This window comes from Crinia signifera, chromosome 2, assembly GCF_055691185.1.
Source record: "Crinia signifera chromosome 2, ASM5569118v1, whole genome shotgun sequence".
Lineage (NCBI taxonomy): Eukaryota > Metazoa > Chordata > Amphibia > Anura > Myobatrachidae > Crinia > Crinia signifera.
In genome coordinates this window covers 25,725,529-25,738,742 of record NC_139218.1, presented here as the reverse complement: position 1 = coordinate 25,738,742, position 13,214 = coordinate 25,725,529, and the positions used below count along the sequence as shown (strand labels likewise).

Sequence of the window (13,214 nt, the reverse complement as noted above, 5' to 3'; positions counted from 1 at the left end):
TATTTTATAAATGTATTTAATTTTATTTTATTAATACTAATATTAATTATAATCTTATTATAAAAATTGTTATAATTAAAAATAATTATTAATATTTAGTATTTTGTTATATACATATATTTCTTTTAAATAAATACATTCTTTCCTCACTGTTCTCTGAAGCAGAGTAGTAAGGTTATAAGATTGCTGAACTCAGAATGAGTTACAGTATAAGGCCCCAATACACTCCGGTGACTTCTCCCCTCGGTACCAGGATCACATGCAATATATTATACGCGTATCTTTTGCATACGATATATCACATGGGATCCCAGCCAATCAAAGAGATTGCCTCTGCAGCCAGGGTGACTCGCAGGCTCTGGTGCGATGTGCAAGGGACTTCGAATCGGACCTGCTGTCACTCACCTGCAATTTGGCCTCTTTTTCTGTGATGATCACCACAATCGCAGGAAAAGCCCTAGTGTATGGGGGGCCTTAACTGATTGGTTAAATCAAAGCTGAGACATATAACTAAGTTCCTTTTACGTGCTCTTCTGCTTTGTCGCAGGGGTGTTCTACAGGTTACTCAGTGGGGTCCTGTGCCCAGGAAATGAACCATAGTGTTAAGGACCCACCAGCTGAGGTCCCCTGGACATTGCTGGTATACCCATATTTTGTGACCAAATAATAAATATGCCGAGCCGCTCAATTCAGATAGATGACAATTTATTATAATTGTACTGATTTGCAGAGCTTGGTACTATGGAGCACAGTTTCTCAAACTCGGTCCCCAGGACCCTACACAGTGCATGCTTGGTGTGATGTGTATCTTTTTTGACTTGCCACTTGGGCTCTCCAAATGCACAGTGATGATTGGCCTACACCTTGTTTGTCAATGAACTGAGCCAACAGATGGTTACAAGGACCCGTCCGCTTTCCCTGTGTTGGACTCCACTCCTGATCCTGCTAATGGGACAGATCCTTGCCCGGGGGGACTGTGAGCTTTGTGCTTCTTTCTGCTACTGCGTGACCTTCATTAGGAAGCGGCTTACGTTAACTCCTTCGTTCCCTCCAGCACTAGTATGAAATAAATCTCACACGTCCTCACCTAATGCCTGCAACTGACTAGGAAACAACGGCCAACAGGATAAAGGTCCTCATATTGGTGGAAACTGATATCTTACCAGAGGGGATTACGGCTAATCACAAGGTTGTGTATGAAGGCATATACACTGGCATTGGGCAAAATCAGTCTCCTGTGCTATATAGTCACCACCATAATCCCTAATTATACAGCAGAAACATTCTAAGGACACAGAAATATCAGGACAAATATATTTACCTGGAAATAATCTAAATTGGAAAATATTTAAATAGAATATACATCACAATGTAAGATCCAGGTGATAATGTGAGGGTTGGTGGGTGGTGCGGTGCCTGCTGCTGTGCAGTTGTAGCAGAACCACTTACCTGGTGCCACACCCTCTCACCTTAATTCTGCGACCAATCATGGTCCTGTCGGACCCCCATACCACACCCCACTTCCCTACCTAGCTAGAGCTGGCCAGCTCGTACACGCCCCTGGTTGTTGCCACCAAAACCGCACGCGATGGCATTTCACCTGCAGGGAATACCTAAAAAGGTGATAGCGGCACAGCCTGTCCACCTTTAACCAACAAGCCCGGGAAACTCTTTGGCAGAGCCTAGTGCTCAGTAACATTTATCGCACTATGGGGTTACACTATTGGGCCTAGTGCCCTCTGGTTATGCACAGACCTAAGGCCTGGTCATTGGCCATGGGACTAGTGCCCAACTCTCAGTGCCCATGATTAGTGACTTGGGCCTAGAGCCCAAAATACCCTTTAGTTTACAGGGGCCCTCTTGCCTCCTATATGTGCTTCAGGCCTAATGCCTGTTTTTGGCCACAGCCCTAGTGCCTGAATACAAGGGCCTAGGGGCCCAGCTCTGGTGCTCAGGGGCCAAGGAACCTGGCTCTTAGAGGGTACGGGCCTAGGGGGCCTGCTATTATGCGACCACGGGCCAAGAGGGCCCGACTATATGCCCACAGGTTGAGAGGGCCTGACTTTGCACGACAGGTCTACTGCGCGATAACCCGGTGTTCTAGGGACGAAATAAGGTAGGTGGCCCATAGCCATCTACCTGTAGTTGGGAGAGGATGCGGGGGGAGGGCAGCTTCATCAGCTCTTTTGCATTTCACCCCACAGTCATTTCTGGCCACCATCTTCTTTCTTCTGCTGCTGGCCCATCCTGGCCAGCGGCACCTCCTCTTTTTTTATTCTGCCAGCCAATGTCAGGTATCTTCAGTGTTGATCCCGGTCATCTTCTGGCCACTTCCACGGCCACCGGCACTGTCCTCACCACTTCCCATCACCTAACACTGCTGCGGTACAGTTCCCAAAACTTTGTAAGTATATTTTCTACAGACCACTACCACCGATAGGTGTATATATCTCTCTTTCTAGGGATGAAGTCAGTATACCGGCATTCGGGATGCCGGCAGTCAGAATACCGACACAGGAATCCCAACACTGGTCAGAAGAACGGTGCCGAAACTCCAACACCGCTCATCCCGCATCCCCAACGTAAGTAGGTTTACGGTCAATGGTCGATGTAGAATAGTTTTGTCATTGGGGGGAGAACCAGATGTTTTCCCTCCATCGATTTCAAGCATAAACTAAGTGTTTTTTTCTTTTTGTCCCCAAGGGGCGGGGGACACCCACCCTGACACTCATAAAGCTCCGCCCCCATGTTTTGATTGGCCTACAGACCAGTCAGTCAAAGAAAATGGATGACCATCAACAGGTAAAAACGTTGATGATCATCCATTTCATAGTATGCCACTTTCGATGGCCAGATGCACTATTGCCATCGATGGTGGTAACAATGGCAACGATGGCCATCCCTAAACATAAGTATGCTGGTGTTGGTAGTTCTAATGCTCTAGGAGCAGTCAAGTCACGCAGGAGGGGGTGTGGAACAGGCACTCTGGGGGAAATTGCATCACCGTAGCTCCACCCCACATTTAAAATGCCCACATTCCTGCCATTGTAAAACAGGGGGCGGGGCTACAATAACATAATTTAAAGTCAATCACATCATTGGCCCGCCCCATGGGGGGAGCGGTGGTGAGGGGGTTTGGCCAGGGGGGGGGGGGGGGGCGGTTTGAGTCCACCTTACCTACTTTTCCAGGCTAAAAACATGTCCCCAAAAGTCTTTATGTTGTGAGTGCAGACTGTTACAGAACACATAACACATGGCCGGCTCTGAAGAACACATTGAGGATGAATGAACTGTGATTGTGTCCATCGTACCTAATATACAGAACGTCTCCTTTTGTATTCCGTGTACAATGACACTGTCTTGTTTGCAGCAGCCCCCAGGGTATAACGCATTATTGTGGAGGCCTAATTAGATATTCAACATGTTAGTGTGAGAGACATATGTCCTTTCATTAATACAAACCTCTGAGCCAGCCACGGCCTTTAATGTTTGGTTATGCAGAGGTAAAGGAAGAACAAGTGCAAGCTCTCCCAAGGACCTGTAACCCCGGCACAGCAGGAACACAACCCGGCGGCCTTCTGCGATTGGTCACAGTGTATTAGGAGCCCATAAACTTATTATCTGCTGCAGGGGACAAGTTGGTAATGGGACTTGTTAGAGCTGTCACCGGCAACTGGCAGAACCTACAGCTCAGGCACACGGGTGATAATCATGACATTAAGCTAAATATGTGTAATCTTTCCTTTCAAGTGCAAAGCAGATCAGCTGGGGTTCTGTGAACAATGCAATAGAGAAGGCTGAGAATAAAGGTGCATTAACAGCTTTTGTCCAGCAGGGGAGCTGCAGTGAGACAATCTGTGCTAACATTCTCCAAGACATTTATTTAAGGCCTAATTTTGGGTCAGGTTTATTAAGCTCGGTGAAGTGATAAACTGTCTGGTTTTTATCACCGACCATTCAGCTCCTAACTGTGAAGTTACAGACTTGGGTTGAAAAATGACAGGTAGGATATGATTGGCCGGTGATAAAAACTAGACACTTTATTACTTCCTCTCCACGGACCCGCGAATCACAGGGTTTTCCGGCATGGGGGCGGGGCCAAGTGATGTCAGCCTTGCTCCCGCCCCCCTGACGTGTTGCCTCTCCGGAAGAGGTGAAATGTAAAGTAGGCAAGTATGCTTTACCTGCTCGCTGATCTCTGAACACGCACAGCCCAGCAATCAGGTCTGAATTGGGCCCATTGGCGTGTGTTTGAAGCCCAGCTAGCCCGTTAACGCCACCCCGCCGAACGCAAATGCCCACCGCCGTGCCGGCCAAGCCCATGTGCAGGGTTGCAAATGAATGTGGACTTACCTTCAAAGGATTTCTCCACCTCCGCCCCGGCACTCGCAGCTGCCATGCGGCCCAGGAGTCACTCAGTGGCTGTTCGTTTGGACTTGGTAAGAAGGAGGCCGTTGATGTCAGCAGAACCACCCTCCCAACGCCTGGGGAATGCCTGAGATTTTTGGGGAACACCCAGAAAACTCTGTGGGCATGCCCCCAAATAGCCACCAGCTGTCAATCATACAGCGTTCAGAGCCTGTGATCACACAGAGGGTTCTCTGATGATCACCAGGGCTAAATGCGGCCTATTGTCTGACGTCATCCCCTCTGTCTCCCCCATAGATGTTGGTCCGATGAGTGAATTAGGCTAGGGGCCAGATGCACTTAGTTAGCTTCATAAGTGATAAAATGAAGAGTGATAAACAGCCAGCCAATCAGCTCCTACCTGTTATTTTTCAAACTCAGCCTGTGACATGTCAGGCAGAAGCTGATTGGTTGGCTGTTTATCACTCTCCATTTTATCACTTTTGAAGCTTAGTGCATCTGGCCCTAGGTGAGGTCATATCTGGTGCTGTAGTGTAAGAAAAAGCTCATTTATTGCTATAAAAAAAACTCTCTACTTCTCTTTAAAGGTTTAATAAATCTCTCCTTGTGCTATTAAAATGCCTCTTCCCCCGAACCTTGAACCCCTGTAGTTTTAGGCTATGTGGAGATAAAGGAAGAACAAGTGCAATGTCTCCCAAGGACCTGTAACCCCGGCACAGCCTGAACACAACCCGGCTGCCTTCTGCAATTGGTCACAGTGTATTAGGAGCCCATAAACTTCTCATCTGCTGCAGGGGACAAGTTGGTAATGGGGCTTGTTAGAGCTGTCACCCGCAACTGGCAGAACCTACAGCTCAGGCACACGGGTGATAATCATGACCGTAACCTAAGTAAATATGTGTATATTAAAGCAGATCATCAGGTCCCCAACATGAACCGTCTTTGCTAAATGTTTAATCCCCTGACTATTACATTTTATTTTTGTTTTGAGCACAAAGTGGGGATTCAGAAGTTGGTACAAATCCAGTAAAAAAAAAAAAAAACGGAAACAAATTAGTTTCTGGACCAGCCGTGGTGCAATGTTTCAGGAGAAAATGCATTTTTTTTTTTTAATGCCGATAAAATACTGCCTGCTTTTGCATGTAGGGCATAATTCAGATGTGGTTGGAGTTGCTACCACTGCTGCTTCCTTGGTATGTCGCCTAGACGTTGGCTGGTGGCTGGTTTTGTTTGGCCAAAAAGTCTTCTAAGAACCTCGTGGAGTGTGTGTCGGCGTTATATTCTTTTTCCCGTGAATATTCTGCACAAGTTTTTCACTTTTTGGGTTCTACATCGACATGGAAACTGTGTAAGTTGAAAGTCCATAAAAAAAAAAATCACGAAAAACCCACGTGGCTTTTTCCATTTCAACATTTTGCTTGTGTCGACCTTTTTGACCATCTTGACCTTTTTCATGTTCCGACCGATTGACTGTCCACCAATAGTAGTTGACCTTTTGACTGTTGACCTAGACACTGTCGACATGAGATTTTTGGGATTGTTTTCTTTGTTTGGGGACATTTTCATACTATACCATCCACGTGGACTTCAATTGGGAACAGTAAAATGTGCCGCGCGCAGCCCGGAGCATGAAATTGACACCAAAAATGACATGAAAAACTCATGTTGGTCTTTTCATCTGTCAATCATTCCTATGTCGATTTTTTTTTTGCTTGTGTTGACCTTTTGTCTTTGTCCACTTACTGACTGTTGACACAGTTGACCCTTTATACTAGAACCCTTGTATAGGAATGAGTGGGACTCTGGGGAAAAAACGCCAAGGTGGTATCAGCTCCCACAGGCAATATTTGGGGGCCGCGTCCCAGATAATGAATGGGCACTCCACTATGAACATATAGGAACTGACGTTTCTGCGTGTGTAGAGCGCCCATTAATGATCATGAAAAGGAACCTTAGACTCATTCATTGGATTTTCCTTAGAGATACAATGATAGAGTTTCCCATTCTTGGGACACCAGCATAAAATCTGCTGGATACACAGAGCCCGGTTCTCCAACCACACAACATCCTACTAGGGAAAGCCAACCAGATACACAGGCTCACAATGCACCCTCTTTCCTAAAGCAGGTGTCCCTCAGCCAAGCCAGCAGTAGCTCAATAAGACACATTTATTACCTTCTAGCGCTGCCCATGGCTCATTGTCCAGCTTGTTATGGAAAGTAGAGTCAGACGGATGCCAGTGCATTTGCGCTGTTTGTCCTCACTATGGCCCACTTTCCTGTTACACTTTGCCCATTCTGTGCCACCGGATGGTCACATTCTCAGCATGGAAATGACTTCAGAGATACTTTTGTCTTCTTTTCTCCCCCTTACGTCTTTGAACGGTCTCAGCCATGTGTCCGGATGAAAGGATCCATTTTATGAGTTTGGATCCAAAACGTCCAACGGCCAGGGTCCCCTCGCTTCTTTTCAGGTTCACAGGAGCACCGGGGAGAGCTTGCCAAATTCCCCCCCTCCCTGCTTAGAATGCACCATCAGAAGGGGCATTGTGCTCCAACTCTGCCACCGGCCTACAAGAGAATTGTTCCCTTTTCATAAATCTTTAGAGTCTTTGGAATGTTTCGGTCTCTTTCGATTGGCCGGAATAGTATTTTGTTAAAATGAGGATAACTGATTAGCTAATGGTACGCAGCTTGGTGGAGAATGAATGCCAGCCTGTCGTTCACCTGTGTACCACATTAAGATGGCATCGGTGCCATTAGTGCCATGCACATTGATTTAAACCACATTTGTGGAACAAACCACAAATGCTTTAACCCTTTGATATCCATTGTCAATCATGATCATGTACAATTATTTTATTTGGGTGCAAGGGGGTAATTCAATAAGTTTGCAGCAGACCGATGGTCGGACTGTGCGCATTTCTGTGCAAATGCATGCGCTGGGTGCGTGCACCCATTGCCAATAGTGGCATCGCTGGGTGCGGGCACCCAGGACAGCAGCCGAGGGGCCTGGGGTGGCGGGCAGCCCCATTACCATATGGGGGGTGTGGTATGCTGTTCCAACATTCGGGATCCCGACAGTCATTAGCCCAACGTTGGGTTCCCGACTGGCCGGACTCAGACAGCGTGGCCAGCGCAACAAAGCCCCTTGCGGGCACGGTGGCGAGCTACGCATTCTATTCTCCTTCTATGGGGACCTCCCTCTATGGACCCGCACGAGGGAGAATAGCCGACGGCCGTCGGTGTTTTAACAGTTGGGATCCCGACGTCGGGTTAATGACTGTTGGGATCCGGACTGTCGGGACCCCGTCCGGCACCCCCATATGGGAACGCCCAGCGTTTCATGTGCATTCCCATGACAACTCTGGCCGTTCTCATGTTTGACGTGGGTGGGGGGAGGGCGGGCAGCTGACATGACTGAATGCCCGCTGCCTGCCCATTTCCTCCTGAGGGTGCCCACACATGCCTCAGAGCAACCTTACATATGCGTGGGCCTTCCACACCATTCGATGGTTGCCGACCATCGAATGATGTGGGAGTTCCTCCCAGGGCCGGTTCTAGTCATTGCAGCGCCCCAGGCGAAGGGGGGGGGGTGCGCCCCGCCACTCACCAGCTCGGGGGGGAGGGGGTGATGTGCCGCTGGGTCACTCCACGGGGGTGGGGCGTGGGGGGAGACTGCTGCCAGCCGGGTGGCAGACTACCCCGGAGGTGATACAACTCACCCATTTGCAGTCTCCTGGCGCCGTCATGCTCCCGGCATCGTGGGATCCTTGCACAGCCGCCGCTCCTCCGTGCTCCAGGGCCGCTCCCTCCCTGTGAGCTAGGCCCGGCTCCCGGACATCTCACTCACGGTCTCTGGTCGGCCTGGTCCTCATTTGCGCCGTGGAACCATGTGACATGAAGGAAACACCTCCTCACCACTCCCGGGGCTGCTGCCAGCCCTTCCATCCCCTGCTGTCAATCACCGCCCGGGAGAGTTCCTGCATAGCGCCGCTGGGGATGTCTGATCAGCGCCACCGCTCACCCGCTCTACGGTGGGGGTTAGGTAGGGGTGTGGGTGCGGGTGCTGCTGCAGCTCACCTCACCTGGCTCCAGCGTGGGGGGGAGAACACCTGCTCTGTCCCAAGTGCGGCCCTCCAGTGGCCCTGGTTCCCCCGCAACATGCGAATGGATGTTTATGTTAAACACCCAGTCGCAGCCTGTGCATGGGAACACACGCTGCGATGGGGGGCAGCCTGGCATTCGCCGGACGGGGTTTGGTGGACTCGCAAGGCTGCGAATCTGCAGCCTTGCAAACCAACCAGAATAAGCCCCTAAATCATCGTAACCCATCAGACACTTGTCTACCTGTCAGCGGTCAGACACAAAGGCCTAATTCAGACCCGCTCGCTAGGCAGCGATCTCCAGCCACTTTGCGTTTACGATCCATGTGCATTCTGTTTGGCTAAACACCCGCGTGCGAGCGCAATGCTGACGGTCCCCGAGCACAGTCGTTCAATAATCGCTCAATTTGTGAATTCTCTACTTAGCCCTCGCCTCTGAATCAGGCCCTAAGATCTACATGTGGGTATGGGTTATAGTGTCGACAGTAATTAGGTCGACACCTGTAAAGGTCGACACCAGAAAAGGTCAACATGCATTAGGCTGACATGGACAAAAGGTCAACAGAGAAGGAAAAGATCGACACGAAAAAGGTCGACATTAGTTTTTCATGGTTTTGGTGCCTGTGTGTCGACGAGTCGACATGGACACCGTATAAGTGTGGACCGCTCTGCGATTTGGTCATTTTTTATGCGATTACGGCAATAATTGTATATCGCATGTATCGCATGTGCGGTCCTGTGCGCAACGTAGGTATGGATCATATGGTCGACCTAAAGATGGTCGACAGTCATTAGGTCGACACCACTAGGTTGACAAACTGCAAGCTCGACATGGGACAAGGTCGACAGGTCATTAGGTCAACACAAGCATTAGGTTGACATGGTCTAGGTCGACATTCAAAAGGTCGACATGGGGGTTTTCACTGTTTTTTTTAACCTAATGCCGACACCGTCGACATGGACACAGGATTAAGTGCACCACATCCCCTCGCATGCTTCGGGCACTATTTTATTCTCCCACCACGCCCTAGTGGATGGTAGGGCATGAAATTCTGCCTGTCGGCACATGTCGGCTCAAAAAACAGTGAAAACCCCATGTCATCCTTTTGTCTGTGAACCTAGAACCATGTCGACCTAATACTTGTGTCGACCTAATGGCCTGTCGACTTTGTCCCATGTCGACCTAGAACCATGTCGACCTTGCAGTATGTAGGGTTGTCGACCTAATGACTGTTGACCATCTTCAGGTCGACCAATTGGCTGGGATGGGATACGATACATCGTATGTAATAAGGACCGCATTTGCTGTATCGGATGCATGTGACTTCTCCCCTCCGAAAAGTTGCACAAGTATATGGCCACCTTTAGATTACAAGCTCTTGTGCACAAGATACTTTATGCATCTTTAGTCACTAGGGCAGATGTACTGTCTTGGAGAGTGATAGAGTGGAGAAAAATAAACTACCCACAAATCAGCTCTTGTCACTTTTCACACACAGCCCGTCAGACAGGATCTGATAGGCTGGCACTTTAAGGCTTGGTACATCTTATAGTCGGCCCAGTGGTTATTATGCAGTGAGTACTCCAGAATTTGTGTGGAAAGCATCAGGGCAGCCAATGACAGCTGCTCCCTCTGTCTGACTCTGGAATGGGCTGTCTTACCCACTACTTTATCAATGGCAGCAGAACAACCTGCCAGCCAGTTCCAGATGCCCACAATTGCTTGCCTCTAGCAAGCTGGCAAGATGTTTCTTTAGCTATCTCCGGGACACTGGGTGCGGGATCTATGCTATGCAGGTCTGCAGGCTCATACATGACAAAGAGAAGATGATCAGACATTGCCCAGGTGACTTGTCCAGTGGGAGAGACAGCAAGGAGCACACTGCCGAAAGCGGGGAGCCTACTGCTATTTTATCCATGAGTGAGGGCAAAGACAGCCTTGTGCCAGCTGGTCCTATGCACAGATGTGGGAGGCACAGCAAGGAGATGAAAGAAGAGCAGCAGCAGCTGAGGAAGAAGATAAACAGTAGGGAGAGGAAGAGGATGCAAGACCTGAACCTAGCCATGGATGCACTGAGAGAGGTCATTATACCCTACTCAGTGACCCACTGCCAGAGCTCCCCTGGGCGGAAGCTCTCCAAGATCGCCACGCTCCTGCTGGCCAGGAATTACATCTTGCTGCTTGGAAGTTCTCTCCAAGAGTTGCGGAGAATCATTGGGGACATGAGTGGTCCTGGTCCCAGGTTGCTGCTCGCAGGCCTGCCACTGTTTGCTGCGCCGGGGTCAGTGTTCTTTGCTCCAGGTGCTGGTAGCGCAGCGGACCCACAACATTCCAGCAAGCTCCACTCCCTGTCCCTGGAGGAGCAGCAGTGCTCAGCATTTAACCTGCCAGGAGGGGCTAACCTGTGTACCTGTACTGTCTGCAGGTTCACCCACTTCATTCCCACCAGCCTCAACATCAAAGCCATGCAGCTATCCAAGTGATTCAAAGCAGATGCAGCCATAGACGTCACGGACAGTACTGCAGCCATAGACGTCACGGACAGTACTGCAGCCATAGACGTCACGGACAGTACTGCAGCCATAGACGTCACGGACAGTACTGCAGCCATAGACATCACGGGCAGTACTGCAGCCATAGACGTCACGGACAGTACTGCAGCCATAGACGTCACGGACAGTACTGCAGCCATAGACATCACAGACAATACTGCAGCCATAGACGTCACGGACAGTACTGCATCCATAGACATCACAGACAGTACTGCAGCCATAGACGTCACAGACAGTACTGCAGCCATAAAACTCATGGACAGTAATGCAGCCATAGACATCACGGACAGTACTGCAGCCATAGACATCACGGGCAGTACTGCAGCCAAAGACATCACAGACAGTACTGCAGCCATAGACGTCAGGGACAGTACTGCAGCCATAGACATCACAGACAGTACTGCAGCCATAGACGTCATGGACAGTACTGCAGCCATAGACATCACGGGCAGTACTGCAGCCAAAGACATCACAGACAGTACTGCAGCCATAGACGTCACGGACAGTACTGCAGCCATAGACGTCACGGACAGTACTGCAGCCATAGACGTCACGAAGAGTACTGCAGTCACAGACGTCACAGACAGTACTGCAGCCTTGGACGCCACGGACAGTACTGCAGTCATAGACGTCACGGACAGTACTGCAGCTATAGAAGTCACGGACAGTACTGCAGCCATAGACATCACAGACAGTACTGCAGCCATAGACGTCACGGACAGTACTGCAGCTATAGACATCATGGACAGTACTGCAGCCATAGAAGTCACGGACAGTACTGCAGCCATAGACGTCACGAACAGTACTGCAGCCATAGACGCCATGGACTGTGATGCAGCCATAGATGCCACGGACAGTACTGCAGCCATAGACATCACAGACAGTACTGCGACCATCGAATGATTTTGCCTCCGCACGCGAGGCTGCGAATGGATTTTTACGCTAAACATCCATTTGCACGGGAAATCGTCCGGTGCGGGGGGGGGGGGGGCAGGCATTGATCAGACTGGCAACAGTTTCATAGCAAGTGTGACGGTTCTTGTGTCCGCGTGTCCAGTGTGACCGTAGCTGAGACCATCACAAGGACACTGATGCCAAGAGTGTTTCTTACTATACAAGAGAATAGTCTCAGCGTCTTCCAATGTAGAGAAACAGCGATCAGATGTCATAGGTCTGTTTGCACCAAAGCGCTCACTTTATTTTTGATACAACGTATACAGTATAAGTGGATAAGAGAGAGGTAGAGTGGAGAGATACAGTACCAGCCAATCAGTTCCTAAATGTCAGTTTTTCAGACACAGCTTGTAACATGGCAGTTATTAGCTGATTGGCTAGTACTTTATCTCTCTCTCTGGGGCAGATGTATTAAGCCTTAACAAGAGATAAATGTAAGGGTGATAAGGAGAGATAAACGTCCAGCCAATCAGCTCCTTACTGACTTTTTTCAAACACAGCCTGTAACATGGCAGTTGGCAGGTGATTGGCTGGTCGTTTATCCCTCTTTATCACCCTTACATTTATCTCTTGTTAAGGCTTAATACATCTGCCCCTCTAAGCTCTCTGACTGTTGTAACCCTGCCTCATCTTATTACTGCTTTGTGATGCTATATAAATAACTGTTAATAAATAAATGATAGCGAGAATCTCGTTGCTACGGACAACATTCTTTTTTCTCTTTACTGTTCTGTTAATGAGAAGCTGAACTGCAACATCATTTATGTTTGTTTTATTACTGCAAGGGAATGGGGTTGAATGGAAAAGATGCCTTCATACCAGCTGTATTGCCGGGATACGGTCAAGTAGGTAGACAAGCATTAGGTCGACACCATTAGGTCGACATGCAGGAAGGTTAACATGACTTAAGGTCGACATTCAGGAAGGTCGGCATGACTTAAGGTCGACATGGGTTAGGTCAACAGGGTCATTAGGTCGACATGGGGTTTTTTACTGTTTTTTGAGCCGACATGTGCCGACAGGCAGTATTTCATGCCCTACCATCCACTAAGGTGTGGCGGGAGAATAAAATAGTGTGCCGAGCGTAGCGAGCCATGAGATGGGAAGCAGTGCTACATTTTAGTGTTTATGTTGACTGTGTCGATATTCGGGCTTAAAAAAAAAAGGCGACTTTTTCAATGTCGACCTTACCCATGTCGACCTAATGAACCCGTTGAACTAACCCATGTCGCCC

The 13,214-nt window shown here is 49.1% G+C and overlaps 1 protein-coding gene across 1 annotated transcript; it reads left to right on the top strand.

Annotated features, from left to right (window-relative positions):
- The first annotated feature begins 10,076 nt into the window (after positions 1-10,076).
- On the top strand, positions 10,077-12,893 carry OLIG1 (oligodendrocyte transcription factor 1). Its single transcript, XM_083171829.1, has one exon. The coding sequence runs from the start codon at positions 10,265-10,267 to the stop codon at positions 10,955-10,957; it is 693 nt and encodes a 230-aa protein (XP_083027955.1). The 5' UTR covers positions 10,077-10,264; the 3' UTR covers positions 10,958-12,893.
- The last annotated feature ends 321 nt before the right edge of the window (positions 12,894-13,214 follow it).

Bases quoted from the DNA above. Each gene is read 5' to 3' on its own strand.
- OLIG1 (XM_083171829.1), top strand. From the start codon at position 10,265: ATGCAGGTCTGCAGGCTCATACATGACAAAGAGAAGATGATCAGACAT.